The sequence below is a fragment of the Lampris incognitus genome, chromosome 5, assembly GCF_029633865.1.
Source record: "Lampris incognitus isolate fLamInc1 chromosome 5, fLamInc1.hap2, whole genome shotgun sequence".
Taxonomy (NCBI): Eukaryota; Metazoa; Chordata; class Actinopteri; order Lampriformes; family Lampridae; genus Lampris; species Lampris incognitus.
In genome coordinates this window covers 67,247,305-67,274,892 of record NC_079215.1, presented here as the reverse complement: position 1 = coordinate 67,274,892, position 27,588 = coordinate 67,247,305, and the positions used below count along the sequence as shown (strand labels likewise).

The following is a 27,588-nucleotide window of genomic DNA, read 5'->3' as shown; positions in this document are numbered from 1 at the left end:
TAAGAAGCTATTCTCAAGTTCCGCCTGAAGCGCCTCCCCCTTCTGTCAAGGCCCGGCCGGCTCTCCTCTACGAGTCCTGCCAGGTTGGTGCTTTACTTTGTCTTGTGTTGTCGCTATTGGGTTCGTTCTACAAACCTTAACAGTAACAATGCAGTGGGGTCTGTTGTAACAATGCAGTGGGGTCTGTTGTAACAATGCAGTGAGGTCTGTTGTTACAATGTAGTGAGGTCTACTGTAACAACCGATGGGGTCTGTTGTAACAACGCAGTGGGGTCTGTTGTAACAATGCAGTGGGGTCTGTTGTAACAATGCAGTGGGGTCTGTTGTAATAACGTGTCAGAATTACTGAAATAAACTGTGAGGATTCTCGTTTCTACTGAAGAACTAAAGCTTTCATTTAATAGTGAAATGACTCTTGTGTACTACTCACAGAACGGTGACTCAGTTGGTCTGGACACAGCCAGTCAGTTGGTCTGGACACAGCCAGTCAGTTGGTCTGGACACAGCCAGTCAGTCGGTGTGGACACAGCCAGTCAGGTGAGTGAGGAGGTCACTCAGGAGAGTGATCACACAGTTCTGTCAGTAAACGTTGATGAACTGATTCACCTTCTGCGGTTTCTTGCCTGGATTACTGAGCATCAACACACCTTTTATGTACTGTTGCTGAAAAACGAGTAAAACTGTGACCATACCCGATCTCCCCTACTCGTATTAGTATGTACTCCTATGAGTATGTAATTGTATTAGTGTGTACCTTTATTAGGTTGTACTTGTATTAGTATGTACTCATATTAATATGTACTTGTATTAGTATGTACTCGTATTAGTATGTACTGGTTTTAGTCCGTATTTGTATTAGTATGTACTCGTATTAGTATGTACCAGACACAACCACCTGTGCTTTACACACTGAACTTCAGCATGGAAGATATTTTCCTGTCAGTAAAGGGAAACAAGAAGCTGCCCAGGCTTCTGCCAGGCTGAGCATGAAAACTACTTTGGGCCAGTATTAGAATAATCATTAACGATGAAAACCGGTCAGCAGTGACTGGGCCGGGTGAGTGACCAGTGACTGGCCCGGGTGAGTGACCAGTGACTGGCCCGGGTGAGTGACCAGTGACTGGGCCGGGTCAGTGACCAGTGACTGGCCCGGGTGAGTGACCAGTGACTGGGCCGGGTGAGTGACCAGTGACTGGGCCGGGTCAGTGACCAGTGACTGGGCCGGGTGAGTGACCAGTGACTGGCCCGGGTGAGTGACCAGTGACTGGCCCGGGTGAGTGACCAGTGACTGGGCCGGGTCAGTGACCAGTGACTGGGCCGGGTGAGTGACCAGTGACTGGCCCGGATCAGTGACCACGCTGCAGGATCTGGTGTGAAGCACTTCAGGAGCCAGGAACACATCGTTTCCTGCTGCTCACTGGGCAATGCTTGAAAGGAATCCAAGTTCCGCCCCGAGTTCGGATGAAAGCCTGCCAGGCGTAAGGAGACAGAAGAGCCAGGAGGTTTCTCAGAGGAGGTACCCCCACATTTGCTCTGCCTACGTTTCAGACGTGGACGTCTCGCTGGGGCAGCAAGGGAGCGCCTCCTAGGGTTGAAGTAGGTTCACAGCTGAACGGGGGGGGGGGGCAAAGCCCTTCGGAGGTGCCCCTTCTCCCCCAGTCCTCCTCCCGGTGACTCATTCCCTTGTCCCGCCGTAGGCTACTTCCACAACGTGACAGAAATTAGCCTCATGCAGTAACTCTGGTGTGGGGGTGTCACACGGGCGCGCGGTGAGAGAGGTCGTAACTCTGCTAACTTCTGTGGCAGATGGCAGCCCTTGGTTTTTTAACTCTCTTCAATATCTGTCTCCTGATTAATGCCCCCTCCCCTCCCCTCCCCTCCCTCTCCCCCCACCTCTACGTGCCGCCCAGTGACTGCTGGGATAGGCTCCAGCATCCCCGCGACCCTGAGAGCAGGACACGCGGTTTGGCAAATGGATGGCTGGATGGATGTTCTTCTCTTCTCTTCTCTTCTCTTCTCTTCTCTCCTCTCCTCTCCTCTCCTCTCCTCTCCTCTCCTCTCCTCTCCTCTCCTCTCCTCTCCTCTCCTCTCCTCTCCTCTCCCCTCCCCTCCCCTCCCCTCCCCTCCCCTCCCCTCTCCTCTCCTCTCCTCTCCTCTCCTCTCCTCTCCTCTCCTCTCCTCTCCTCTCCTCTCCCCTCCCCTCCCCTCCCCTCTCCTCTCCTCTCCTCTCCTCTCCTCTCCTCTCCTCTCCTCTCCTCTCCTCTCTCCTCTTCTCTTCTCTTCTTCATCTTTTTCTTTCTATGGTTGCTGTGGTTGGCTTGATTTATTATTGATTTATTATATATATATATATATATATATATATATATACACTACCGTTCAAAAGTTTGGGATCACATTGAAATGTCCATATTTTTGAAGGAAAAGCACTGTACTTTTCAATGAAGATAACTTTAAACTAGTCTTAACTTTAAAGAAATACACTCTATACATTGCTAATGTGGTAAATGACTATTCTAGCTGCAAATGTCTGGTTTTTGGTGCAATATCTACATAGGTGTATAGAGGCCCATTTCAAGCAACTATCACTCCAGTGTTCTAATGGTACAATGTGTTTGCTCATTGGCTCAGAAGGCTAATTGATGATTAGAAAACCCTTGTGCAATCATGTTCACACATCTGAAAACAGTTTAGCTCGTTACAGAAGCTACAAAACTGACCTTCCTTTGAGCAGATTGAGTTTCTGGAGCATCACATTTGTGGGGTCAATTAAACGCTCAAAATGGCCAGAAAAAGAGAACTTTCATCTGAAACTCGACAGTCTATTCTTGTTCTTAGAAATGAAGGCTATTCCATGCGAGAAATTGCTAAGAAATTGAAGATTTCCTACACCGGTGTGTACTACTCCCTTCAGAGGACAGCACAAACAGGCTCTAACCAGAGTAGAAAAAGAAGTGGGAGGCCGCGTTGCACAACTGAGCAAGAAGATAAGTACATTAGAGTCTCTAGTTTGAGAAACAGACGCCTCACAGGTCCCCAACTGGCATCTTCATTAAATAGTACCCGCAAAACACCAGTGTCAACATCTACAGTGAAGAGGCGGCTGCGGGATTCTGGGCTTCAGGGCAGAGTGGCAAAGAAAAAGCCATATCTGAGACTGACCAATAAAAGAAAAAGATTAAGATGGGCAAAAGAACACAGACATTGGACAGAGGAAGACTGGAAAAAAGTGTTGTGGACGGATGAATCCAAGTTTGAGGTGTTTGGATCACAAAGAAGAACGTTTGTGAGACGCAGAACAAAGGAAAAGATGCTGGAAGAATGCCTGACGCCATCTGTTAAGCATGGTGGAGGTAATGTGATGGTCTGGGGTTGCTTTGGTGCTGGTAAGGTGGGAGATTTGTACAGGGTAAAAGGGATTCTGAATAAGGAAGGCTATCACTCCATTTTGCAACGCCATGCCATACCCAGTGGACAGCGCTTGATTGGAGCCAATTTCATCCTACAACAGGACAATGACCCTAAACACACCTCCAAATTGTGCAAGAACTATTTAGAGCAGAAGCAGGCAGCTGGTATTCTATCGGTAATGGAGTGGCCAGCGCAGTCACCAGATCTGAACCCCATTGAGCTGTTGTGGGAGCAGCTTGACCGTATGGTACGCAAGAAGTGCCCATCCAACCAATCCAACTTGTGGGAGCTGCTTCTGGAAGCGTGGGGTGCAATTTCTCCAGATTACCTCAACAAATTAACAGCTAGAATGCCAAAGGTCTGCAATGCTGTAATTGCTGCAAATGGAGGATTCTTTGACGAAAGCAAAGTTTGATGTAAAAAAAAACGTATTTCAAATACAAATCATTATTTCTAACCTTGTCAATGTCTTGACTCTATTTTCTATTCATTTCACAACATATGGTGGTGAATAAGTGTGACTTTTCATGGAAAACACAAAATTGTTTGGGTGATCCCAAACTTTTGAACGGTAGTGTATATATATATATATATATATACACACACACACATATATATATATGAAGGACGCAGAGCGCACAGACACACGGACGCACACAACCCTGAAGCGCTTGTTCCACGGTTCCTAGTCCATGTGACTATTGTGGGCCCCAGAGGCGTTATTATTTGCCGTCCTGTGTGTGTGTGTGTGTGTGTGTGTGTGTGTGTGCTGTTTTTCCAGCTGTTGTGATGTTTTCCGTCGGTGGTGGCGAACACACTGTCTGTACAGATGAGATCGTACGTGTCGGGCCGCAGCTCGCCCCCCCCCCCCCCCCACGCCTGTCGGTGCGTCCTGCCTTCCACAACACGCTGACGTCAGAGGGGAGAATCACGTGCTGTGTGTCCCGCGTCAGCTGACGAGCTCGAGACTTCCTGTTTGACTCTCGGCAAGCGGCCAAGTGTTAGCTTCCTTATCAGTTCTGCAAATGTCGAAACCCAATAAATAAAGGGGATAAAGGAGATAAAGGAGATAAAGGTAGGGCTTCGCCTTTTAGATCACTTCAGTAAAGCCTGCCTGAAGTCATCCACGTCCTTCACAGAACATGTGAAGAATATGGTTTCAGGTTGGTCTGTTAGCCCACCATCAGCACTGAGCCACTACCAGTCAGGGTGTTGACTCGTCAGTCGGTGTATTAACTCGTCAGTCGGTGTGTTAACTCGTCAGTCGGTGTATTAACTCGTCAGTCAGTGTATTAACTCGTCAGTCAGTGTATTAACTCGTCATTCAGTGTATTAACTCGTCAGTCAATGTATTAACTCGTCAATCAGTGTATTAACTCGTCAGTCAGTGTATTAACTCGTCAGTCGGTTTATTAACTCGTCAGTCAGTGTGTTGACTCGCCAGTCGGTGTATTAACTCGTCATTCAGTGTGTTGACTCGTCATTCAGTGTGTTGACTCGCCAGTCGGTGTATTAACTCGTCAGTCAGTGTGTTGACTCGCCAGTCAGTGTATTAACTCGTCATTCAGTGTGTTGGCTCGTCAGTCGGTGTATTAACTCGTCATTCAGTGTAGTAACTCGTCAGTCGGTGTAGTAACTCGTCAGTCAGTGTGTTGACTCGTCATTAAGTGTGTTGACTCGTCAGTCGGTGTATCAACTCGTCAGTCGGTGTATTAACTCGTCAGTCGGTGTATTAACTCGTCAGTCAGTGTGTTGACTCGTCATTAAGTGTGTTGACTCGTCAGTCGGTGTATTAACTCGTCAGTCGGTGTATTAACTCGTCAGTCAGTGCATTAACTCGTCAGTCAGTATGTTAACTCGTCATTCAGTGCATTAACTCGTCAGTCGGTGTATTAACTCGTCATTCGGTGTATTAACTCGCCAGTCAGTGTATCAACTCGTCAGTCAGTGTATTAACTCGTCAGTCGGTGTATTAACTCGCCAGTCGGTGTATTAACTCGTCATTCGGTGTATTAACTCGCCAGTCAGTGTATTAACTCGTCAGTCAGTGTATTAACTCGTCAGTCGGTTGACTCGTCAGTCAGTGTGTTAACTCATCAGTCAGTGTATTAACTTGTCGGTGGTTGTATTAACTCGTCAGTCAGTGTGTTAACTCGTCAGTCAGTGTATTAACTTGTCGGTGGTTGTATTAACTCGTCAGTCAGTGTATTAACTCGTCAGTCGGTTGACTCGTCAGTCAGTGTGTTAACTCATCAGTCAGTGTATTAACTTGTCGGTGGTTGTATTAACTCGTCAGTCAGTGTATTAACTCGTCAGTCGGTGTATTAACTCGTCAGTCGGTGTATTGAATCGTCAGTCAGTGTATTATCTCATCAGTCAGTGTATTAACTCGTCAGTCAGTTTATTAACTCATCAGTCAGTGTATTAACTCGTCAGTCAGTGTATTAACTCGTCAGTCAGTGTATTAACTTGTCAGTCACTGTATCAACTCGTCAGTCGGTGTATTAACTCGTCAGTCGGTGTATTAACTCATCAGTCAGTGTATTGAATCGTCAGTCAGTGTATCAACTCGTCAGTCAGTGTGTTAACTCGTCAGTCAGTGTATCAACTCGTCAGTCAGTGTGTTAACTTGTCAGTCAGTGTATCAACTCGTCAGTCAGTGTATTAACTCGTCAGTCGGTGTATTAACTCGTCAGTCGGTGTATTGAATCGTCAGTCAGTGTATTAACTCGTCAGTCAGTGTATTAACTCGTCAGTCAGTGTATTAACTCGTCAGTCGGTGTATTGACTCATCAGGAAACATCAGTCGGTGTATTAGTTAATTAGAAAACTGAAATGTGTCTCCTAATGGAGCTTCTGTGTGTGTGTGTGTGTGTGTGTGTGTGTGTGTGTGTGTGTGTGTGTGTGTGTGTGTGTGTGTGTGTGTGTGTGTTTTATTAACACAAGAAAAATGTACACAACAAGCCTGGGAACAACAGTGGTGGAAATGATGGCACAGTACAATTGTGTGAACATAATACAAGTGGACATCAGAGCAGTGAAGAATCAGACAGACTAAATATTTTACAAACAGATCAAAAAACACAAAGCAGAACACAAGCAGGGTCGCGTGACCGGAGCACTAGACAGCGAGGCCAGAGACCTTAACCTAGCGAGGACTGGGCTGTAGATGTGTACACTGATTCAGCCTTCTGCTCATTTTCTCCATAGGTTTCAGTGACTTAAGTAGATGGCAAAGCTGTGCAAGGAAAAGGTGAAAGAGGGAGTAGTGCCACTCCGTTTACAAGTATGCATATGATGTCCTTCACCCAAAGTAGTTACAAGATGAACCAGGTCTGACATTTTTGCATCCAAATTGTCCATAAAATAAATAATGTCACGATATGCAAAAGAAGGTGTGCCATCCAGCTTCAGAGACAACCGACAATGAACATCAGACCAGAACTAATCAGCACAGGAGCATTCAAAAAATAGATGGCCAACACTTTCAGCCCCCGAAGAACAAAAGACGCAAGGATCCACTTCACATTTCTTTCATTCATTCATCTCATCTCATCACATCTCATCTCATCATCAGCCGCTCCTCCGGGGTGGGGTCGCAGTGGCAGTAAGCTAAGTAGGGCACTCCAGACGTCCCTCTCCCCAGCAACGCCCTCCAGCTCCTCCTGGGGGATCCCAAGGTGTTCCCAGGCCAGATTGGACATGTAGTCCCTCCAGCAAGTTCTGGGTCTACCCCGGGGTCTCCTCCCAGTTGGCCGTGCCGGTAAACCTCCAAAGGGAGGCGCCCAGGAGGCCTCCTAAACAGGTGCCCAAACTGCCTCAACTGGCTCCTTTCGATGCGACTGAGCAGCAGCTCTACTCCGAGCTCCCTCCAGATGTCCGAGCTCCTCACCCTATCTCTAAGGCTGAGCCCAGACACCCTTTGGAGGAAACTCATTTCAGCCGCTTGTATCCGCCATCTCACCCTTTCGGTCACTACCCAAAGCTCATGACCATGGGTGAGGGTTGGAATGAAGACTGACTGGTAAACTGAGAGCTTTGCCTTCCGGCTCAGCTCCCTCTTCACCACAACGGTCCGGTACAACGTCCACATTACTGCTGATGCTGCACCAATCTGCCTGTCAATCTCCCGCTCCATCCTACCCTCACTCGTGAACAAGACCCCGAGATACTTGAACTCCCCCACTTTAGACAACAACTCATCCCCAACCCGGAGGGAGCAATCCACCATTTCCCGTAGAGAACCATGGCCTCAGACTTGGAGGTGCTGACTCTCATCCCGGCCATTTCACACTCAGCTGCAAACCGCCCCAGTGTGCGCTGGAGGTCACGTCCTGATGAAGCCAACAAAACCACATCATCTGCGAAGAGCAGAGATGCAATTCTGAGGTTCCCAAAACGGACACTCCTCGCCTTGGCTGCACTTTGAGATCCTGTCCATGAATATCACAAACAGAATGGGAGACAAGGGACAACCTTGGCAGAGTCCCACACCCACCGAAAACATGTTTGAATTGGTGCCGAGAATGCGGACACAGCTCTCACTTTGGTTATACAAGAACCAGATGGCTTGTAGCAACTGCCCCGGTACCCCATACTCCAACAGTATTAACCTGAAATCTTGTGTGAAGAAAACCACTAACAGGGTACATTGCTGATAGTATTTTAAAGTGGGTTTCTTTGACCTTAGGAGCAATAGGACAAAATAAATAACAAGAAAAAGATGTGTGTGTGTGTGAGAGAGAGAGAGAGAGAGAGAGAGAGAGAGAGAGATTTGGTTTGGTATTTTCACTGCTCATCATTAGAACACCGGAGATACAAACATCCAGGGCCCTTAAAAGGATGAAGAGTTAATACACCGACTCCCAAATATTGTGCTTTGTCTGTCTCGGCATACTAGCTTGTCCACCAGCAGGCCTGGCAGCTAGCCAGCTGTCATTTGGATGTTCTGTTCTGTTTTAAAGATCTATTTTTGTCCAGTAAGGAAGCCAAGGTGGATAATGATATATGACGACATACCAGCCCCTGCAACCGCTCACACACACACAAAGCTGGTTTATGCAGCAGCAGACCTGAAGTTTACAGTAATGGTGATAAATGGCACCCTGTCTGTCTAGTCTTTTCCTGCAGAACTGTGTGAACCATCCAACAATGAGTGCCTCAGAGAGTGAGGAAGACTCCTACAACGAGAGGACGGCGTTGGTCCCGGCCGAGAACCCGGCTGTGCCCTCGTACCAGCCAGACCCTCACCAACCGCCGCCCCCGGACAACGAGACCAAAAGGGTAAAGGTCAATTCTTGACTTCTTTCGCAGTCAGCTTTATTTGTCAAATAATTCTCCACATTACTAAGAAGCTTACTTGATGCAGAGCTCGTGGCGACTCTTAGATATGACACAACTTCAGAGAGAATATAATGGGTGAAAAGACGATACAGGTACAATCTCAGTGATGTAAAAAGTATTTTGTGAGCCCTGTTGTCCTTTCTCCAGATACTAGTTATACAAACCCCGATTCCAGTGAAGTTGGGACGTTGTGTAAAACGTGAATAACAACAGAATACAATGATGTGCAAATCCTTTTCCACCTATATTCAATTGAATACACTACAAAGACAAGATATTTAATGTTCAAACTGATAAACTTTATTGTTTTTTGCAAATATTCCCTCATTGTGAATTTGATGCCTGCAACACGTTCCAAAGAAGCTGGGACAGGGGCATGTTCACCACTGTGTTGCACCACCTTTCCTTTTAACAACACTCAATAAGCGTTTGGGAACTGAGGACACTACTTGTTGAAGCTTTGTAGGTGGAATTCTTTCCCATTCTTGCTTGATGTACGGCTTCAGTTGCTCAATAGTCCAGGGTCTCCGTTGTTGTATTTTGCGCTTCATAATGCACCACACATTTTCAATGGGAGACAGGTCTGGACTGCAGGCAGGCCAGTCCAGTACCCGCACTCTTTTACTACGAAGCCCCGCTGGTGGAACACCTGCAGAATGTAGCTTGGCATTGTCTTGCTGAAATAAGCAGGGACGTCCCTGAAAAAGACGTCGCTTGGATGGCAGCATATGTTACTCCAAAACCTGTATGTACCTTTCAGCATTAATGGTGCCTTCACAGATGTGGAAGTTACCCATGATGCCATGGGCACTAACACCCCCCCCCCCCATACCATCACAGATGCTGGCTTTTGGACTCTGGGCTGATAACAATCTGGATGGTCCTTTTCCTCTTTAGCCCGGAGGACACGACGTCCATGATTTCCAAAAACAATATGAAATGTGGACTCGTCATACCACAGCACACTTGTCCACTTTGCGTCAGTCCATCTCAGAGGAGCTCGGGCCCAGAGAAGCCGGCGGTGTTTCTGGGTGGTGTTGATATCTGGCTTTGGCTTTGCATGGTAGAGTTTTAACTTGCACTTGCAGATGTAGCGGCCAACTGTGTTAACTGACGATGGTTTTCCCAAGTGTCCCTGAGCCCACGTGGTAACATCCTTTACAGAATGATGTCGGTTTTTAATGCAGCGCCTCCTGAGGGGTCGAAGGTCACGGGCATTCAGTGTTGGTTTTCGGCCTTGCCGCTTAGGTACAGAGATTTCTCTGGATTCTCTGAATCTTGTGATGATATTATGGACTGGAGATGATGAAATCCCTAAATTCCTTGCAGTTGTACGTTGAGAAACGTTGTTCTTAAACTGTTGGACTATTTGCTCACGCAGTCGTTCACAAAGTGGGGACCCTCACCCCATCCTGTCTTGTGAACAACTGAGCCTTTCGGGGATGCTCCTTTTATACCCAATCATGACACTCACCTGTTTCCAGTTTACCTGTTCCCCTGTGGAATGTTCCAAACAGGTGGTTTTTGAGCATTCCTCAACTTTCCCAGTCTTTTGTTGCCCCTGTCCCAGCTTTTTTGGAACGTGTTGCAGGCATCACATTCAAAATGAGTGAATATTTGCAAAAAACAATAAAGTTTATCAGTTTGAACATTAAATACCTTGTCTTTGTAGTGTATTCAATTGAATATAGGTTGAAAAAGATTTGCAAATCATTGTATTCTGTTTTTATTCACGTTTTACACAACGCCCCAACTTCATTGGAATTGGGGTTTGTAGTTATCTTATTATCTTATTGTGGTGACCCCTAACAGGAGCAGCCAAAAGCAGTAGTAGTGGTAGTAGTAGATTATCTTATAATAGTAAAAATAATCATCCATCCATCCATCCATTATCCAAACTGCTTATCCTGCTGTCAGGGTCACGGGGATGCTGGAGCCTATCCCAGCAGCCATTGGGCGGCAGGCGGGGAGTGTTGTGGATTTTTCTTATCCTTTTAATGGGCCCTTGCCCCAGCAACCTCTGGGAAGAATAATCATCGGACAAATATTGGAGCAAACAGAGAATCTTCAATGCATCGGCAGATGGAGAGTCATATAGTCACAGAAGTCAGTCTGTGAGGATATGCTCTAACTTGAGCTGGAGGCAGTGGTTTTTTATAGAGCAGTCCGTCGCCTCATACCCTATGTTCCTTGCATTAACCAAGGTGTTGTCTTACAAAGGAATGCAGGAAAACATCTACGTTAATCATGTCCTGTGTCCGGTGTGTGTCTGTGGGTCCGTTGCACCTGTCTTTGCTGTACCAGGCAGTTCCTGGGATGTGGCAACGGGGAGGCAAGCATGATAACAGTTGGTATGTGGCCCCATCGGAGGCAAGCATGGTAACAGTTGGTATGTGTGTCTGCAGTGAGTGAGAAGTTTCATACACACAGAGTAGTGGAAAACTACACAGTACATACGGAGTGTATATGGAGTACATTTTTGTACTCCACAGGAGACACCCTGGACAGACCACCAGCCCATCACAGGGCCATAATAATAATAATAATATATAATATAATTATGCTGATAATATGATCATTATATTATCTAATTCTGATCTAAGTCTGCTTTAATTTGGCCCTTTTCTCTCAGCTGAAAGTCGGCGTCGATAAGATTTCCTCGTCTGACAGAAGATGAGCAGTTCGTGGTTTGGGGGTTCGGGTTTGTTCGGTGAAAGTGATTGAAATGTCAACAGTTCTTCTGTGTTAAAGACGTCCAGCGTGGCTCCACGCGGGTAAAAGGCAGAAGCTTGAGCCCAGGCGGGTCACCTGGCTGTAGCTCGCTGACGCGTTACATGAGGCAGACGGTGAATTTAAGATTGTCCTTCGTCTGAACCCGTCCCACGCCCTCGCTTATGCCTTTATTGATAAAGATGAGTAAAGTTAGCCCAGCTTTGCTAACTAGTAAAATGTGTATATTTAATTTTCATTAAGGACGCCTTTGAGAAAAACAATAGAAGTGTTGCGTTGAAGGTGGACTACTTTGGAGTAGTCTCTACACAGCAGATTTGTGTACTTTTGAGGCGGTAACGAATATGAGAACGACTATAATTCTTAAATTATAGCAGAGCCCAAGGGTTTCCGGGTGGCATAGCGGTCTATTCCGTTGCCTACCAACATGGGGATCGCCGGTTCGAATCCCCGTGTTACCTCCGGCTTAGTCGGGCATCCCAACTGACACAATTGACCGTGTCTGTGGGTGGGAAGCCGGATGTGGGTGTGTGTCCTGGTCACTGCACTAGTGCCCCCTCTGGTCGGTTGGGGAACTGGGGGGAATAGCGTGATCCTCCCATGTGCTACGTCCCCCTGGTGTAACTCCTCGCTGTCAGGTGAAAAGAAGCGGCTGGTGACTCCGCATGTATCGGAGGAGATGTGGTAGTCTGCAGCCCTCCCCGGATCGGCAGAGGGGGTGGAGCAGAGACCGGGACGGCTCGAATGAGTGGGGTAAGTGGCCAAGTACAATTTGCGGAGAAAAGAAATTATAGCAGTCCTCTCTCCAGTCACAACCTCTCCACCTCTTTAAGTGTCAGTAATGACCTACATGATGTTTTAAAGTTGGAGCAAAGTCAGTAATCAAATTTAACCTTGGGTGTGTAAAAGGCTATGTAGCTAGCCTTGCACTTGGACCTCTGATCCAGTTCTACACCCACATTAAACTGCCAGTGATGACCTGTATATTCTGGTAGATCTTCATGGAGAGTTTTGAAGAGCAGCTTCTGTTGCAGATACACACTGGTCAGTGTAATGAAGGCACTGAAATAACCAAATGAGGGGGAGAGACTTTTACACAACACAAGTCTGTGAGCAGATGTGTGTGGGCCCATGACATGTACATGGTTCAATTCAACAGAAACTCCACAGAAGTAGATAAAGTTTTATAATAAACTATAAGTCATGTCTTGTGTCTGTGAACAGTCCAGCATACTTGAGGTCAGCTGAGTCAGAGAATACTTGTCTGGGATTCTCTATATTTTTGAGAACCCCCGAATCTAAATTTTGACGTGTCAAGATATCAACACACTACACAGGGTTCATAGTCACGGGAAACCTGGAAAAGTCAGTACATACACAAATACAATTTCCAGGCCCTGGAAAAATGGAACTATAGATTTTTTTAAGTTTTGAAAAAGTAGGATCAGCATCATTTGAAAAAGGAGCATCAGCTCTGCTCAAGGTCAACTAACCAGTCAAAGAACAAAGTAACGGTGAGAGAAGCTGTGAAATTCCTGTTGTGTGTGTTCATGCAACAGTGTGTCAGTATGCTGTCGTTCCTCCGCTGGCTGGCTTTCCTGCCAGTCAGCTGTAGCTACCTTGTCAACATTATGATGAGCAACTGCATCGGCATAATGAGTCAGCGCTGGGCCACAATGAAAGATGGTCAAAGCGGCACCGCCCGGCCAATCACAGTCAGACATAACATAATGTAATGTCAGTAGCAACTGAAGGTGAAAGCATGCAGCTTTAAAATGACCAGAACCAGCGAGATGCACTGCACAGCTGACACCTAAATGAATTATTACTAGCAGACCACCATGCTATAGAAGAGGAGTCATGATAGCAAGGCCAAGATAATGATGGATTAGCCTACTTAACAACATCTGGTTTCAAGATAGTGATGAACTGGTGTCAAGAGCACCATAAGAGAAAGGTAGTGATGGACTAGCCTACTAAACAACATCTGGTGTCAAAATAGTGATGGACTAGTCTACTAAACAACATCTGGTGTCAGAATAGTGATGGACTAGCCCACTGAACAACATCTGGTGTCAAGATAGTGATGGACTAGCCCACTGAACAACATCTGGTGTCAAAATAGTGATGGACTAGCCTACTAAACAACATCTGGTGTCAGAATAATGATGGACTAGCCTACTGAATAACATCTGGTGTCAGAATAGTGATGGACTAGCCTACTAAACAACATCTGGTGTCAGAATAGTGATGGACTAGCCTACTGAACAACATCTGGTGTCAAGATAGTGATGGACTAGCCTACTGAACAACATCTGGTGTCAAAATAGTGATGGACTAGCCTACTGAACAACATCTGGTGTCAGAATAGTGATGGACTAGCCTACTGAACAACATCTGGTGTCAGAATAGTGATGGACTAGCCTACTGAACAACATCTGGTGTCAGAATAGTGATGGACTAGCCCACTGAACAACATCTGGTGTCAGAATAGTGATGGACTAGCCCACTGAACAACATCTGGTGTCAAGATAGTGATGGACTCGCCTACTGAATACAGGCGTAACTTATGGGGGGGTCAGGGGGGACATGTCCCCCTCAATATTTAGAAGAGGTGAATTTGTCCCCCCCAAAAATATATCATGCATGATAATCTTAACTCCCTTGCCAAAAAAGGTAAAATAACAACACAGACAGCCGAACTACTTAAAATGTCATTCATACTTGTTTTCCAACGATTTCCTACACCCCTATGCTTGGACCATACCATGTTAACCTTGCCACTGGGATTGCCGACCTCGTTGCTGTCTCGCAGTTGCTCCTGACAACCAGGAGACCGGAGCATGAATGATGGTGTAAGCAAGTGTAAGTAACGTAGCTAGCCAGCTTGCTCGTCTAGCCCAGTACACCACCCTTTCTTACCTTTGGGGTTTCCGAGTTAGATTTTCTTACGTATTTCCGGATGAATTATAGCCTTATCTAGTGTATAACTTGTGTTTGGGGTCATCAGTTCAGACCCCCTCACGAGCTAGCTAGCTTGCTAACAGTAGCCCCTAGACGTTTATGTTAGCTTAAATGAACTTAAACTGATAATTTCGGGCACATGAGATAACATAATAGGTACATCTACAAACCAATTTGTGCCAAGGGTATTGTATTAGTTCAAATGCATCTACTACTTTCCTTCACAGAGTCAACATGAGCAAGAGGAAAGTAACAGAAGATATCCGATAGGCTAGCCTATCTGAAAGTTGTTTTTCTTTTACATAAATAAGACATTTCCACAATAAGTTGATGTAGAAAAAGAGCAAATTGGTGCATACAAATTCACTGAAATGCAGGAAATTAAATGTGTGATGCTCAAAATTTCCAGGGGGAGGACCCCCTGACCCCCCGCTAAATGTGTCCCCCCATTGTTCAAGTGAAACTTACTCCACTGCTACTGAACAACATGTGGTGTCAAGATAGTGATGAACTAGCCTACTGAACAACATCTGGTGTCAAGATAGTGATGGACTAGTCTACTGAACAACATCTGGTGTCAAGATAGTGAAGGACTAGCCTACTGAACAGCATCTGGTGTCAAGATAGTGATGAACTAGCCTACTGAACAATATCTGATGCCAAGATAGTGATGGACTAGCCTACTGAATAACATCTGGTGTCAAGATAGTGATGGGCTAGCCTACTGAACAGCATCTGGTGTCAAGATAGTGATGGACTAGCCTACTGAACAACATCTGGTGTCAAGATAGTGATGGACTAGCCTATTGAACAGCATCTGGTGTCAAGATAGTGATGAACTAGACTACTGAACAACATCTGGTGTCAAGATAGTGATGGACTAGTCTACTGAACAACATCTGGTGTCAAGATAGTGATGGACTAGCCTACTGAACAACGTCTGGTGTCAAGATAGTGATGGACTAGCCTACTGAACAACATCTGGTGTCAAGATAGTGATGAACTAGACTACTGAACAACATCTGGTGTCAAGACAGTGATGGACTAGCCTACTGAACAACATCTGGTGTCAAGATAGTGATAAACTAGCCTACTGAACAACATCTGGTGTCAGATAGTGATCGACTAGCCTACTGAACAATATCTGGTGTCAAGATAGTGATGAACTAGACTACTGAACAACATCTGGTGTCAAGATAGTGATGGACTAGCCTATTGAACAGCATCTGGTGTCAAGATAGTGATGAACTAGACTACTGAACAACATCTGGTGTCAAGATAGTGATGGACTAGTCTACTGAACAACATCTGGTGTCAAGATAGTGATGGACTAGCCTACTGAACAACGTCTGGTGTCAAGATAGTGATGGACTAGCCTACTGAACAACATCTGGTGTCAAGATAGTGATGAACTAGACTACTGAACAACATCTGGTGTCAAGACAGTGATGGACTAGCCTACTGAACAACATCTGGTGTCAAGATAGTGATAAACTAGCCTACTGAACAACATCTGGTGTCAGATAGTGATCGACTAGCCTACTGAACAATATCTGGTGTCAAGATAGTGATGAACTAGACTACTGAACAACATCTGGTGTCAAGAGCACCATAACAGATGAAAACATAATTGGTGATGGCGCACATAGACAACATTAGTCATGTCTGCTCGTAGGCCTTATGAACACAAAACACAAGTGTAGGTTGATTATTGGTCAAATAAATAATAAATAAGTTCTACTTACATCATAGGGGCGCTGTTTGGGCTTTTCGCTGTGCAGGGTCTTGACACTTGGCCAGCTAGCTAAGTCTTCGTGGATTTTGCTACGCAGTAGTACGCACATCTATAATTACGCGTGGGCACACTCTGCACATTTCTGAACACACCGTGTACCGTAGACTCAGTGCTTGAGCTCTTTGGTACAGTAGTGGTGAGGTAAAGAGGGGTCCATGCATGTGGGCCCTGAACTGTTCCAGACCCCAATGCAGCTGCATTACCTGCATATGTGGTAGTTTCTCCTCTGGGCAAGTACAGTTTCCAAAACCAGTCTTCACATTTTTGTTTTGTGTTCCTGACAGCAGCGTGATGGGGAGCAGAGCAGGGCCGGGTCTAGAGTGGACCGTGGTGCCGGCGAGCGCGACGCTGACCTGGACGAGGAGGAGCTGACTCTGAAGTACGGCGCCAAGCATGTCATCATGCTGTTCATCCCCGTCACCCTCTGCATGGTCGTGGTGGTGACGACCATCAAGTCCGTCAGCTTCTACACCGAGAAGAGTGGTCAGCAGCTGTGAGTCGCCCGTCCTTCTGCTTTCACGTAGATATGGAACTCGGGGTTTACACTCTCTGGAGTCCACCTGTTGATAAAGAGATTGTGTGGGGGCGTCCGGGTGACGTGGCGGTCTATTCCGTTGCCCACCAGCACGGGGGTCATTGGTTTGAATGCCCGTGTTACCTCCGGCTTGGTCGGGCGTCCCTATTGACACAATTGGCCGTGTCTGTGGGTGGGAAGCCGGATGTGGGTATGTGTCCTGGTCGCTGCACTAGCGCCTCCTCTGGTCAGCCAGGGCAGTGAGGCCTGCAGCGTCAGCGTTGTCTATATCTTCAGCGGTCTTTGCTAATTTCTTGTTACATTTCCATCAGAGAGACAATGTTGACAACGAGGTCGTTGTTGTTGTTGTTGTTGACCCGGCAGAATCTACACACCCTTCACGGAGGACACGCCGTCTGTCGGGCGCCGTCTCCTCAACTCCGTTCTCAACACCATCATCATGATCAGCGTCATCGTTGTCATGACCATCCTGCTGGTCCTGCTCTACAAGTACCGCTGCTACAAGGTCAGCAATGTTTGGTCTAATGCTATGTATATGAAACGTATAGAGTATTTTATTCTAATGCCGTGTGTGTGTGTGTGTGTGTGATAGTTCATCCACGGCTGGCTCATCCTCTCCTCCCTCATGCTGCTCTTCTGGTTCAGCTTCATGTACCTGAGGTAAGTCCACCACGCCATGTTTCTAACTCGTGTACGAGTCGTTACACTGACACGTGCACACATGTGACAGAGGCGATGGAAGTGTCCGGTCCGTGTTTAGCGAAGTGAGCAGAGCAGGCAGGGTACGAACCCCGGTTCGGGTTCAGGGTTTTATTTCCTGAGTCTGGGATGGAACAAGAGGCCACCATTACTGTGACCTGCGGTGGTTCTAATCCACATGAGTGTCGAAATGGACTGCACTTTATACAGCACTTTCATTGAAACTCCTCCACAGGAAGATCAGTACAAAGTTCTTTCTTTTTTTGGGGGGGGGGTCTCCTTTTTTCTCCCCAATTGTACTTGGCCATTTACCCCACTCTTCCGAGCCGTCCCGGTCTCTGCTCCACCCCCTCTTCTGGTCCAGGGAGGGCTGCAGACTACCACATGCCTCCTCCCATACATGTGGAGTCTTTTCACCTGACAGTGAGGAGTTTCAGCAGGGGAACGTAGCATGTGGGAGGATCACGCTAGTCCCCCCAGTTCCCCTCCCCCCTGAACAGGCTCCCCGACCAACCAGAGGAGGCGCTAGACACGGCCAATTGTGTCTGTAGGGACACCCGACCAAGCCGGAGGCAACACGGGGATTTGAACCATCGATCCCTGTGTTGGTAGGGAACAGAATAGACCGCCACGCCACCCGGACGCCCAGCATGAGAGTTTTTGTTCTGAACGACTTCAACTGCTTATTGGACACTGTAGTAAGTCTGCTGTTTTGGGACTTTACTGGAGACAAGAGCATGACCTGCTAACTCACTGTGTATTACTGATAGTATTTCTGGTAGTAATACACATTGGACCTCATGGTCCGTTACATCCTCTGTGTCTCAGTGTGTATTACAGGTATAAATACACAGTGGACCTCATAGTCCATTACATCCTCTGTGTCTCAGTGTGTATTACAGGTAGTAATACACAGTGGACCTCATAGTCCATTACATCGTCTGTGTCTCAGTGTGTATTACAGGTATAAGTACACAGTGGACCTCATGGTCCATTACATCCTCTGTGTCTCAGTGTGTATTACAGGTAGTAATACACAGTGGACCTCATAGTCCATTACATCCTCTGTGTCTCAGTGTGTATTACAGGTAGTAATACACAGTGGACCTCATAGTCCATTACATCCTCTGTGTCTCAGTGTGTATTACAGGTAGTAATACACAGTGGACCTCATAGTCCATTACATCCTCTGTGTCTCAGTGTGTATTACAGGTATAAATACACAGTGGACCTCATAGTCCATTACATCCTCTGTGTCTCAGTGTGTATTACAGGTAGTAATACACAGTGGACCTCATAGTCCATTACATCCTCTGTGTCTCAGTGTGTATTACAGGCTGTAAATACACAGTGGACCTCATAGTCCATTACATCGTCTGTGTCTCAGTGTGTATTACAGGTAGTAATACACAGTGGACCTCATGGTCCATTACATCCTCTGTGTCTCAGTGTGTATTACAGGCTGTAAGTACACAGTGGACCTCATAGTCCATTACATCCTCTGTGTCTCAGTGTGTATTACAGGTAGTAATACACAGTGGACCTCATGGTCCATTACATCCTCTTGTGTCTCAGTGTGTATTACAGGTATAAATACACAGTGGACCTCATAGTCCATTACATCCTCTGTGTCTCAGTGTGTATTACAGGTAGTAATACACAGTGGACCTCATGGTCCATTACATCCTCTGTGTCTCAGTGTGTATTACAGGTAGTAATACACAGTGGACCTCATGGTCCATTACATCCTCTGTGTCTCAGTGTGTATTACAGGTAGTAATACACAGTGGACCTCATGGTCCATTACATCCTCTTGTGTCTCACACTGTTTTCCAAAGAATTTTGTCCTCCCCTCCAACGTCATTCCACTGGCGGAGGAATAGATTTGCGTTGTTCTCGACAGGCGGCTGATCTCACGGTTTTACTCCCGTGCCACACCTGTGTACATCCTGACTCTGCTGACGGGGATGGCCAAAGGATTTGTGGGTAGGGTGGCCAAACCAAGAAGCAGTTAGTCTTCCCAGCCGCAGAAGTTCTCATGAGCGTTAGACTTACAGAGGGGAACTTGAAGACGGGAGTTAGGTCACAAATACCCAAGTTGTGGAGATTGTTGTAGGTCTTCACTCATGTTAATGGTTCCCATCTGGTAGGATTTTTCCATGAGTGTGTTGCATAAGAATATGAGGCCTCAGGGTTGTCATTTCCTGTTGCATTTCTCTTGTCAGGAAAGGTGTTGAAACACTGCTAGGACATGTTGAATGGGTTTCTCTTCCCCCCTGTAGGGAGGTGTTTAAGACGTACAACGTCGCCATGGACTACCCCACAGTGGCCATCATTATCTGGAACTTCGGGGCGGTAGGCATGATCTGTATCCACTGGAAGGGCCCGCTGCAGCTCCAGCAGGCCTACCTGATCATCATCAGCGCCCTCATGGCCCTCATCTTCATCAAGTACTTGCCTGAGTGGTCAGCCTGGGTCATCCTGGGTGCCATCTCCATCTACGGTCAGTACAGACCTTCTCATGCTACGTGGACTGGTTGTTTCTCTTCTGTGTGAGCTAGATGTGCTGAACAATACAGTACCGACTAGTCACGGAGGTGTCATTTAAACAGCCAACTGGTACCTGGCACTTCGCCGCCTGTCTCCAGCAGAGGGGTGCGTCTGATTTCATGACTCGGTGAAGCAAATCCTCCTCTATGGTGTAGCATAATAACTCAAAGTTCATAGAAGTATGTGCTCATATGACCCCACAACTGACCAGAGGTCAGCTTGTAATTTGATGCCAGGAGAAACGTTGCATGGCTGGACATGGACTCCATCTCTTCACTCTGTTATCGATTAGTGATCGGCCCCTTGGGCGCGCTGTGGTTTCGTTTTGTGCTGACAGAACATTGACAGTGTTGAGTTTGTAACACACGTGTACCTTTGATAACGTTTTCCACTGGGGAAACCGCCCACGGCAGCCGGTGACCTTGTGCAACCCTGAACTGAGATGAGTGCTGCCTGGTCTTGCACAGGAACGGCAGATGTCATGCCGGTAAAGAGACCAAAGATATTTGGTTCTGGGCCACTTACAGAGAGCACGCTCTACACAAACAGAACCACATCTTGTGTGTCAGGGCCATAGTAGGTCCAGTATGGATTCAGGGTTTCACTATTTAGCATGAAAAACTTTGAATAAATATGTCACATTTATTGAACAAAACAGCTGTCAGTTCTGTTTAAAAATACATTGTTTGGGGGCGTCCGGGTAGCGTGGCGGTCTATTCCGTTGCCTACCAACACGGGGGCTCGCCGGCTCGCATCCCCGTGCTACCTCCGGCTTGGTCGGGCGTCCCTACAGACACAATTGGCCATGTCTGCGGGTGGGAAGCCGGATGTGGGTATGTGTCCTGGTTGTGGTACCATGTTCCGCCGGATCAATACCCCAGATGTCAATGTCTTGCTAAATCCGTTTCCAGACGGGTTTCTTCTCTTTGTGATTATTAATTTTTATTCATTTGTTCCTCTCCAGACTTGATCGCCGTTCTGAGTCCTAAAGGTCCCCTCAGGATGCTGGTGGAAACAGCCCAGGAGCGCAACGAGCCCATATTCCCCGCCCTCATTTACTCCTGTACGTTCACTCTGGCCTCGTGCTTCTGAACCAGGCGTGAGAAAGTGTCCTGTCATTTGCTGGTTGTATGCGCAGGATGTTGTGTTTGGGGAAGTGCTCTTTTCAGGTACAGACACATTGGACATTCTTTCAAAAGATAGACGTAAGGCTTCGCAGGAAGTTCCTTGACTTGTTTGCCAGAACTAAGCTTCTGCTCTCCCCTGATGCGTTTCTTCTGCTCAATCCTGTCGCTTCGGGCGTCTGGGTAGCATGGCGGTCTATTCCGTTGTCTACCAACATGGGGATCGCCAGTTCGAATCCCCGTGTTACCTCTGGCTTGGGTCGGGCGTCCCTACAGACACAATTGGCCGTGTCTGCGGGTGGGAAGCCGGATGTGGGTATGTATCCTGGTCGCTGCACTAGCGCCTCCTCTGGTCGGGGTGCCTGTTCAGGGGGGAGGGGGAACTGAGGGGAACAGCGTGATCCTCCCACGCGCTACGTCCCCCTGGTGAAACTCCTCACTGTCAGGTGAAAAGAAGCGGCTGGCGACTCCACATGTATGGGAGGAGACATGTGGTAGTCTGCAGCCCTCCTGGATTAGCAGAGAGGGTGCAGCAGCGACCGGGACGGCTCGGAAGAGTGGGGTAATCGGGAGACGCTAATTTGTGTGATTTGAACCATTTGACGTAAGCTGACCGTTTTCTCTTCTGTAGAACATAAGCGTAGTCCAGGAGCTCTCGCTACTGTCAGAGCATCTTGTTCAGGACGTTGACAGTCTTGAGGGAACTCTCAGCAAATCCCTTCAGTCAGTGCTGTGATTTTGACAGTTGTTTCCAATGTCTGAAGAGTCCTATGTTGTCTTGCAGCTGCCATGGTTTGGATGGTGGGCATGGCCAACCCTCCCACAAACGCGGACCCTGCCAGTCACGATACAGGTATGCTGCGTGAGGTCAGGGTTTCATCTTCGTTCCAACAATTTTCTTTTTAAAAGGGCCGGGGGTGCCCCACGAACACCGCCGGGTGACATCCTCAGCATTCTGTTGGTGGCACTTGTACGGTGAGACGGATGGTTCGTCGCATCCTGTTCATCCTGTTAAAGTAGCTGATACGTTCCTGCCATTCGTTTAATCAGCTGTTTACAGGAACTGTGTTTACAGCTCATCACTGATTCGAGTCTGTCTCTCTAAAATGATCAGAATCCCAGATTAGACTCCATATTAGGGGTCGACCGATGTGTTGTTTTTTTTTCAGGATCGATGCTGATTGTTGGTAAGTTATGAAGGCCGATTGCCGATATTTGGGGCTGATATTCATGGGGCGACCCCTGGCGGGAGCAGCCAGAATTGGTAGTAGTAATAGTAGTAGAGATTCAGTTGCAGTGAATGAAAAAATAAAAGTGTGGCGATAACGATAATGTGAAAAATGATGAATAGCTAAAGCCGATAATCGGCCGTACCGATAATCGGTCGATCCCTACTCCGTATTCTAACTTTACATTGACATGGACTGAACGTTTTGCTGTCATGTGTTACCATTATTTAAACCTTACTTTTGAACAGAGTAAAATGATAATCATAAATGATAACTTCCTGAATGAGGAATATTTCTCTGTTGCCATTCTGGATCAGTTTCCTAGAGTTGCATTACTTCTGACGTCATCGACTTTTGGTCGCCGCCATGTTGGGGTTGTCACTGGTGACAGTGGGTATTTTGTGTCTCAGATGAAGAGGCCCAGCAGAGTGACGACGGCATGCTGGACAGGGACGGGACACCAGAGCCAGAGTCCAGAGGGTCCTCTGAAAGGTCCAGGTCCTACTCCACAGAGGAGGATCTGGAGGAGGACAGTAAGTGGGCTTGTAGCAGCCGTTACTCAAGTCAAGTCAGATTTATTTGTGTAGCCCTCATGTACACATACAGAACCGCTCTTAGTGGGACGCAAACCGTAAAGACACGAGTACATGAGCGGGACATTTGAAGGAATACAAACTCCAGTGTCGACGATGAAGTGATGAAACCTACTGGTCAGCTGCTGTGCATGTGTGTGTGTGTGTGTGTTCAGGAGGAGTGAAGCTCGGACTGGGGGATTTCATCTTTTACAGCGTGCTGGTGGGTAAAGCAGCCGCCACTGGAGGAGACTGGAACACCACTATCGCCTGCTTTGTGGCCATTCTCATTGTAAGTTTGCTTTTTAAAAAAGACTTGGTTTCAGCTTTTCTCAGGCGGGTCAGTGAAGGTAGACAGGAAGTATAGCGTGACGATGAATAGACCAAGACATGCAGGGGAAGGTCTGACCTCAGGGCGCTGCGACCCCACATGATAGCCCCCCCCACCAGGCTGAGCAACCACAATGCCCAAGTCAGACTGAGCCTCTTTTTTTGGGGGGGGGGGTTCCCTTTTTCTCCCAAATTGTACTTGGCCAATTACCCCACTCTTCCGAGGCGTCCCGGTTGCTCCTCCACCCCCTCTACTGATCCGGGGAGGGCTGCAGACTACCACATGCCTCCTCCCATACATGTGGAGTCACCAGCCGCTTCTTTTCACCTGACAGTGAGGAGTTTCACCAGGGGGACGTAGCGCGTGGGAGGATCACGCTACTCCCCCCGACCAGAGGAGGCGCTAGTGCAGCGACCAGGACACATACCCACATCCGGCTTCCCACTCGCAGACCACAGCCAACTGTGTCTGTAGGGATGCCTGACCAAGCCGGCGCTAACACAGGGATTCAAACCGGCGATCCCTGTGTTGGCAGGCAACACAATAGACCGCCACACTCCCCGGACGCCCCCTGACTTAGCTTCTTGACGACTCACATCGTGCCAGTTTCCAGTCATCGGCGCTTGTTTTGGCACATGCATGTTCAAGTCACTAACGTGGATCTGGGAAATCTCTTAACTTGTTTGAATTTAACTTTAGAATATTTGGGTTTCGGAGGTTTGAGATTTGCACAGACGGTTGAGAGGAGCGTGGCGAAGTGGAGCTGCGGACCTGCTGCTCACTTCAGAAAGCGTTGGAGACAGATCTAACGCAGCTGTCAAGTCTAGAAGCAATTGTGTGCAAACATGAGCGATGTCTGGAGCAGATAAAATTGGTGTCGTGAATTTGGATGTGGCCACTCTCTCATTAAGAGTGAAGTCAAACAGGTGGGCCCCCTCTGAAAGTGGGTGGTCCAGTCACAGCTCTAGACTGATCCAAGAGGGCCATGCAGGCAAGATGTGACACGGCAGAACTGTCAAACGCCATGGCAGTAATGATGAATGGTGGCTGGTTGTGTTGCGGTAACCGTACTACAGAACAGAGTCACATGATGCGGGAGGAGTGATTACTATGCAAGCATGTGCTGGTTTGATTTATGGTTCTGCGTCGACGTGACTGGGCGCCGCCGTAGACGATAGCGGCCTCCTCAAAAATGTAAACACGTCGAAACTATGCAGGCTACGTGGATGCCGCAAGAGCTTTGATTGGTCTGTCTGGGCCGCTTTCCTGCGACATGTTCCGACGCTGCCGCCTGGCAGTTCAGCCGTCCTGCATTTAGCAGACACCCCCCCGTCCTCCTGCCTCAACATGATCAGCGGTGTCCCAGACTGTCTCCTCCTCCAACGTAATGTTCTTCTTCTCAGTAATGCCAACAAGCGCTCGTTTTACTCTCCTAGCGAATCCAGTTCCATGGTCGACCTTCTGTCTGCTGCCTTCGTACCGGTGAAAGTCAGAGGAAGTAAACATGTTTACTTACCTCCGTGCCTGATTTGTCTGCGTGCTCTGGGGTTTCATGCCTTTAATTTGCGGCGGTGCCATAACAGCCCAAGAGTGGCATCTGCACAGTAGTGTCAATCAAATGCGGTGTTGGGAGCCCACGGTCACCTCACCATGGAACCACAGGTCTCACAACCCTCACAGGTTTGCCACTGTAACAAGGTGCCAGGGCGGCACGGTGGCTGCAGTGGTTAGCGCAGTCGCCTCACAGCAAGAAGGTCGTGGGTTCGAGCCCCGAGGTAGTCCAACCTTGGGGGTCGTCCCGGGTCGTCCTCTGTGGGGAGTTTGCATGTTCTCCCCGTGTCTGCGTGGGTTTCCTCCGGGTGCTCCGGTTTCCTCCCACAGTCCAAAGACATGTAGGTCAGGTGAATCGGCCGTACTAAATTGTCCCCAGGTGTGAATTTGTATCGGCCCTGTGATGGCCTGGCGGCCTGTCCAGGGTGTCTCCCCGCCTGCCGCCCAATGACTGCTGGGATAGGCTCCAGCATCCCCGGGACCCTGAGAGCAGGATAAGCGGTTAAAATGATGGATGGATGGATGGATGGAACAAGGTGCCATTGTTGTTTATGTTTGGGTGTAATTTGTCTCAATGACGTAGCCCTCTTGGATCATTCTTCTATTTTGCACCTGGAGCCTCCACCACACGGATGGGCCCGCCCTTTTAAAACTGCTGTCTCGGTGAAAGGGAAACCAAAACCATATTTGGAAGCACATATTCATTCCACTGTTGTGTTCCCTGTGTGTCCTCTAGGGGCTGTGCCTCACTCTGCTGCTGCTGGCCATATTTAAGAAAGCCCTGCCGGCTCTGCCCATCTCCATCACGTTCGGTCTGGTCTTCTACTTCTCCACAGACTACATTGTCCGACCGTTTATGGATAACTTGGCCGCTCACCAGTACTACATCTGAGAGCCCCGCCCTCTCGCCCGCCCCTTTGCCCCGCCCACTCCTTCTGCCTAACTGCTGTCAGTGATCAGCTTAAACGCACAAATGCTTGTCCCACCAATGCCTGTCTTCTTCCTGTATTTACCAGTGGTTTTCCTTTTCAGGCAGTGAAATGCATTATGGGAGAATGAAATGAATTCAAGTTGTTAATGGCAGCCATGCAAGATGGCGCAGACAGGACATTTGCCTCGATGGGATGCTCAACTTAGTCACAAGAGCATGAACATTCAGTTTTTAACCAGGAAAATCATGACTGTTTAGTATCGTCTATGGAAGAGTATTTACTCACCTGAGATTAAAATCCTTAATTTGGCAATTAACGTGTTACAAATACCCCTCTTCCACTGCATGGTACCGGCTCGCCTCAACCCAGCTCTACTCGCTTTCTTTGGTTTTCCATTGGGCAAAAGTCAGGGATAGTACCTGGTACCAGGTACTTTCTTTGGTACCACCTCCGTCGAGGTTCCAAGGGAGCTGAGCTGAGCCCATACTAAAAGGTGACATGAAAATACCACTATGAATAAATAAAAGGCCCGGCGGCCTGTCCAGGGTGTCTCCCCGCCTGCCTCCCAATGGCTGCTGGGATAGGCTCCAGCATCCCCGCCACCCTGAGAGCGGGATAAGCGGTTAAGACAACGGATGGATAAATATAAATATATATGTATATTTATTTAAATATAAATAAAATCTTATAAAATAAATAGAAAATATTAAATTTAAATATAAATAAATAAAATATAAGCAAAAATGTAAATACAATTTATTTATATTTATTTAAATATAATTAAAATCTGACCACTGATTGGTCAGAGAGAAACTGGTCAGCTGTGTTTATAACAGGAAATGCAAAGCGAGTGTTATGATAGATGATAATGTATCCATGTGACACATGACGTGTCGTCAGCGAGTCTCTTAGTGACACTACTATTGTTCATGTGAGCACATTCAGAGCTGGGCTGGTTGACGTGACGTGGGGCGCTGCGAGACAAGGGAGGAACAACTGGTCACCACGCCCACAAACGACCCGCGGGCATTCTCCGTCAGCCAACACTCTTTCCCTAGGATTAATCTGGAAAGTTCCCACCCTCAGGCGCTAGGATTGGCCAGATCTGCCTGTCGGTCAACTTTCCGGATTCATCCTAGGAAAAAAAATATTCGCTTACCGTACACAGTTAAGTTTGCACAGTTAGCTTGGTTGCAAACGTGGCTAATGGCTAACAGTTAGCTAGCAAACGTGGCTAGGGTTAGGGTTGTTGCGCGTTCGCATCGGCCTTGACTGACAGGCAGATCTGGCCAATCCTAGCGCCTGAGGGTGGGAACCGTGAGGGGACCCTATCTGCAGTGGAAAACCACATCCCACCAAGTAAAGCGAGTAGAGTCGATCAGAGTAGAGCCCAGTAGAGCCATGCAGTGGAAAAGGGGTAAAGGTGATTTGGGTCATTGGGGATGGTACAGAGATTTTTGTTTTTTAGACCGATAGCATAGTAGGAAAGGTAAGCAAACTCCTTTAATGATGTAGTAGATCTGAAGGAGGCATTTAACAGTTAGTTGTGATGTCTGTCCATTGAGCTAAAGACTCCTAGAGTGTCGATGTCATTCTGAGCCCTTCAAGTCACATCTGGATCCAGTCGCTTTCAAGTCACATCTGGATCCAGTCACGTTCAGTGTGTGGAAAGATGAGCGGGACTCCTGAATCTTGTTTGCCAATGAGTCTGTCTTTACGATATGTTGAATACTGAATGAATGTTGTAATACTGAGATGGAACATGGAGTATCTTTTTATATGTTAAAATTAATTAATATATATATATATATAAATATACTAA

At 47.4% G+C, this 27,588-nt stretch overlaps 1 protein-coding gene across 4 annotated transcripts; it reads left to right on the top strand.

Moving 5' to 3' along the window:
* The first annotated feature begins 486 nt into the window (after positions 1–486).
* Positions 487–27,588, top strand: psen2 (presenilin 2). Of its 4 annotated transcripts, none has more exons than XM_056279874.1 (11): positions 487–537; positions 8,529–8,694; positions 16,528–16,736; positions 17,142–17,283; positions 17,371–17,438; positions 19,760–19,980; positions 20,992–21,090; positions 21,936–22,004; positions 22,791–22,913; positions 23,129–23,244; positions 25,571–27,588. In XM_056279874.1, exons 2-11 carry the CDS (start codon positions 8,563–8,565, stop codon positions 25,724–25,726), a joined length of 1,335 nt encoding a protein of 444 aa, XP_056135849.1. In that variant the 5' UTR covers positions 487–537; positions 8,529–8,562; the 3' UTR covers positions 25,727–27,588. The 4 variants fall into 4 exon arrangements, with proteins under 4 accessions (XP_056135849.1, XP_056135848.1, XP_056135847.1 ...); XM_056279873.1 differs by lacking the exon at positions 487–537 and adding an exon at positions 4,375–4,486; XM_056279872.1 differs by lacking the exon at positions 487–537 and having other exon boundaries at positions 8,281–8,694; positions 16,531–16,736.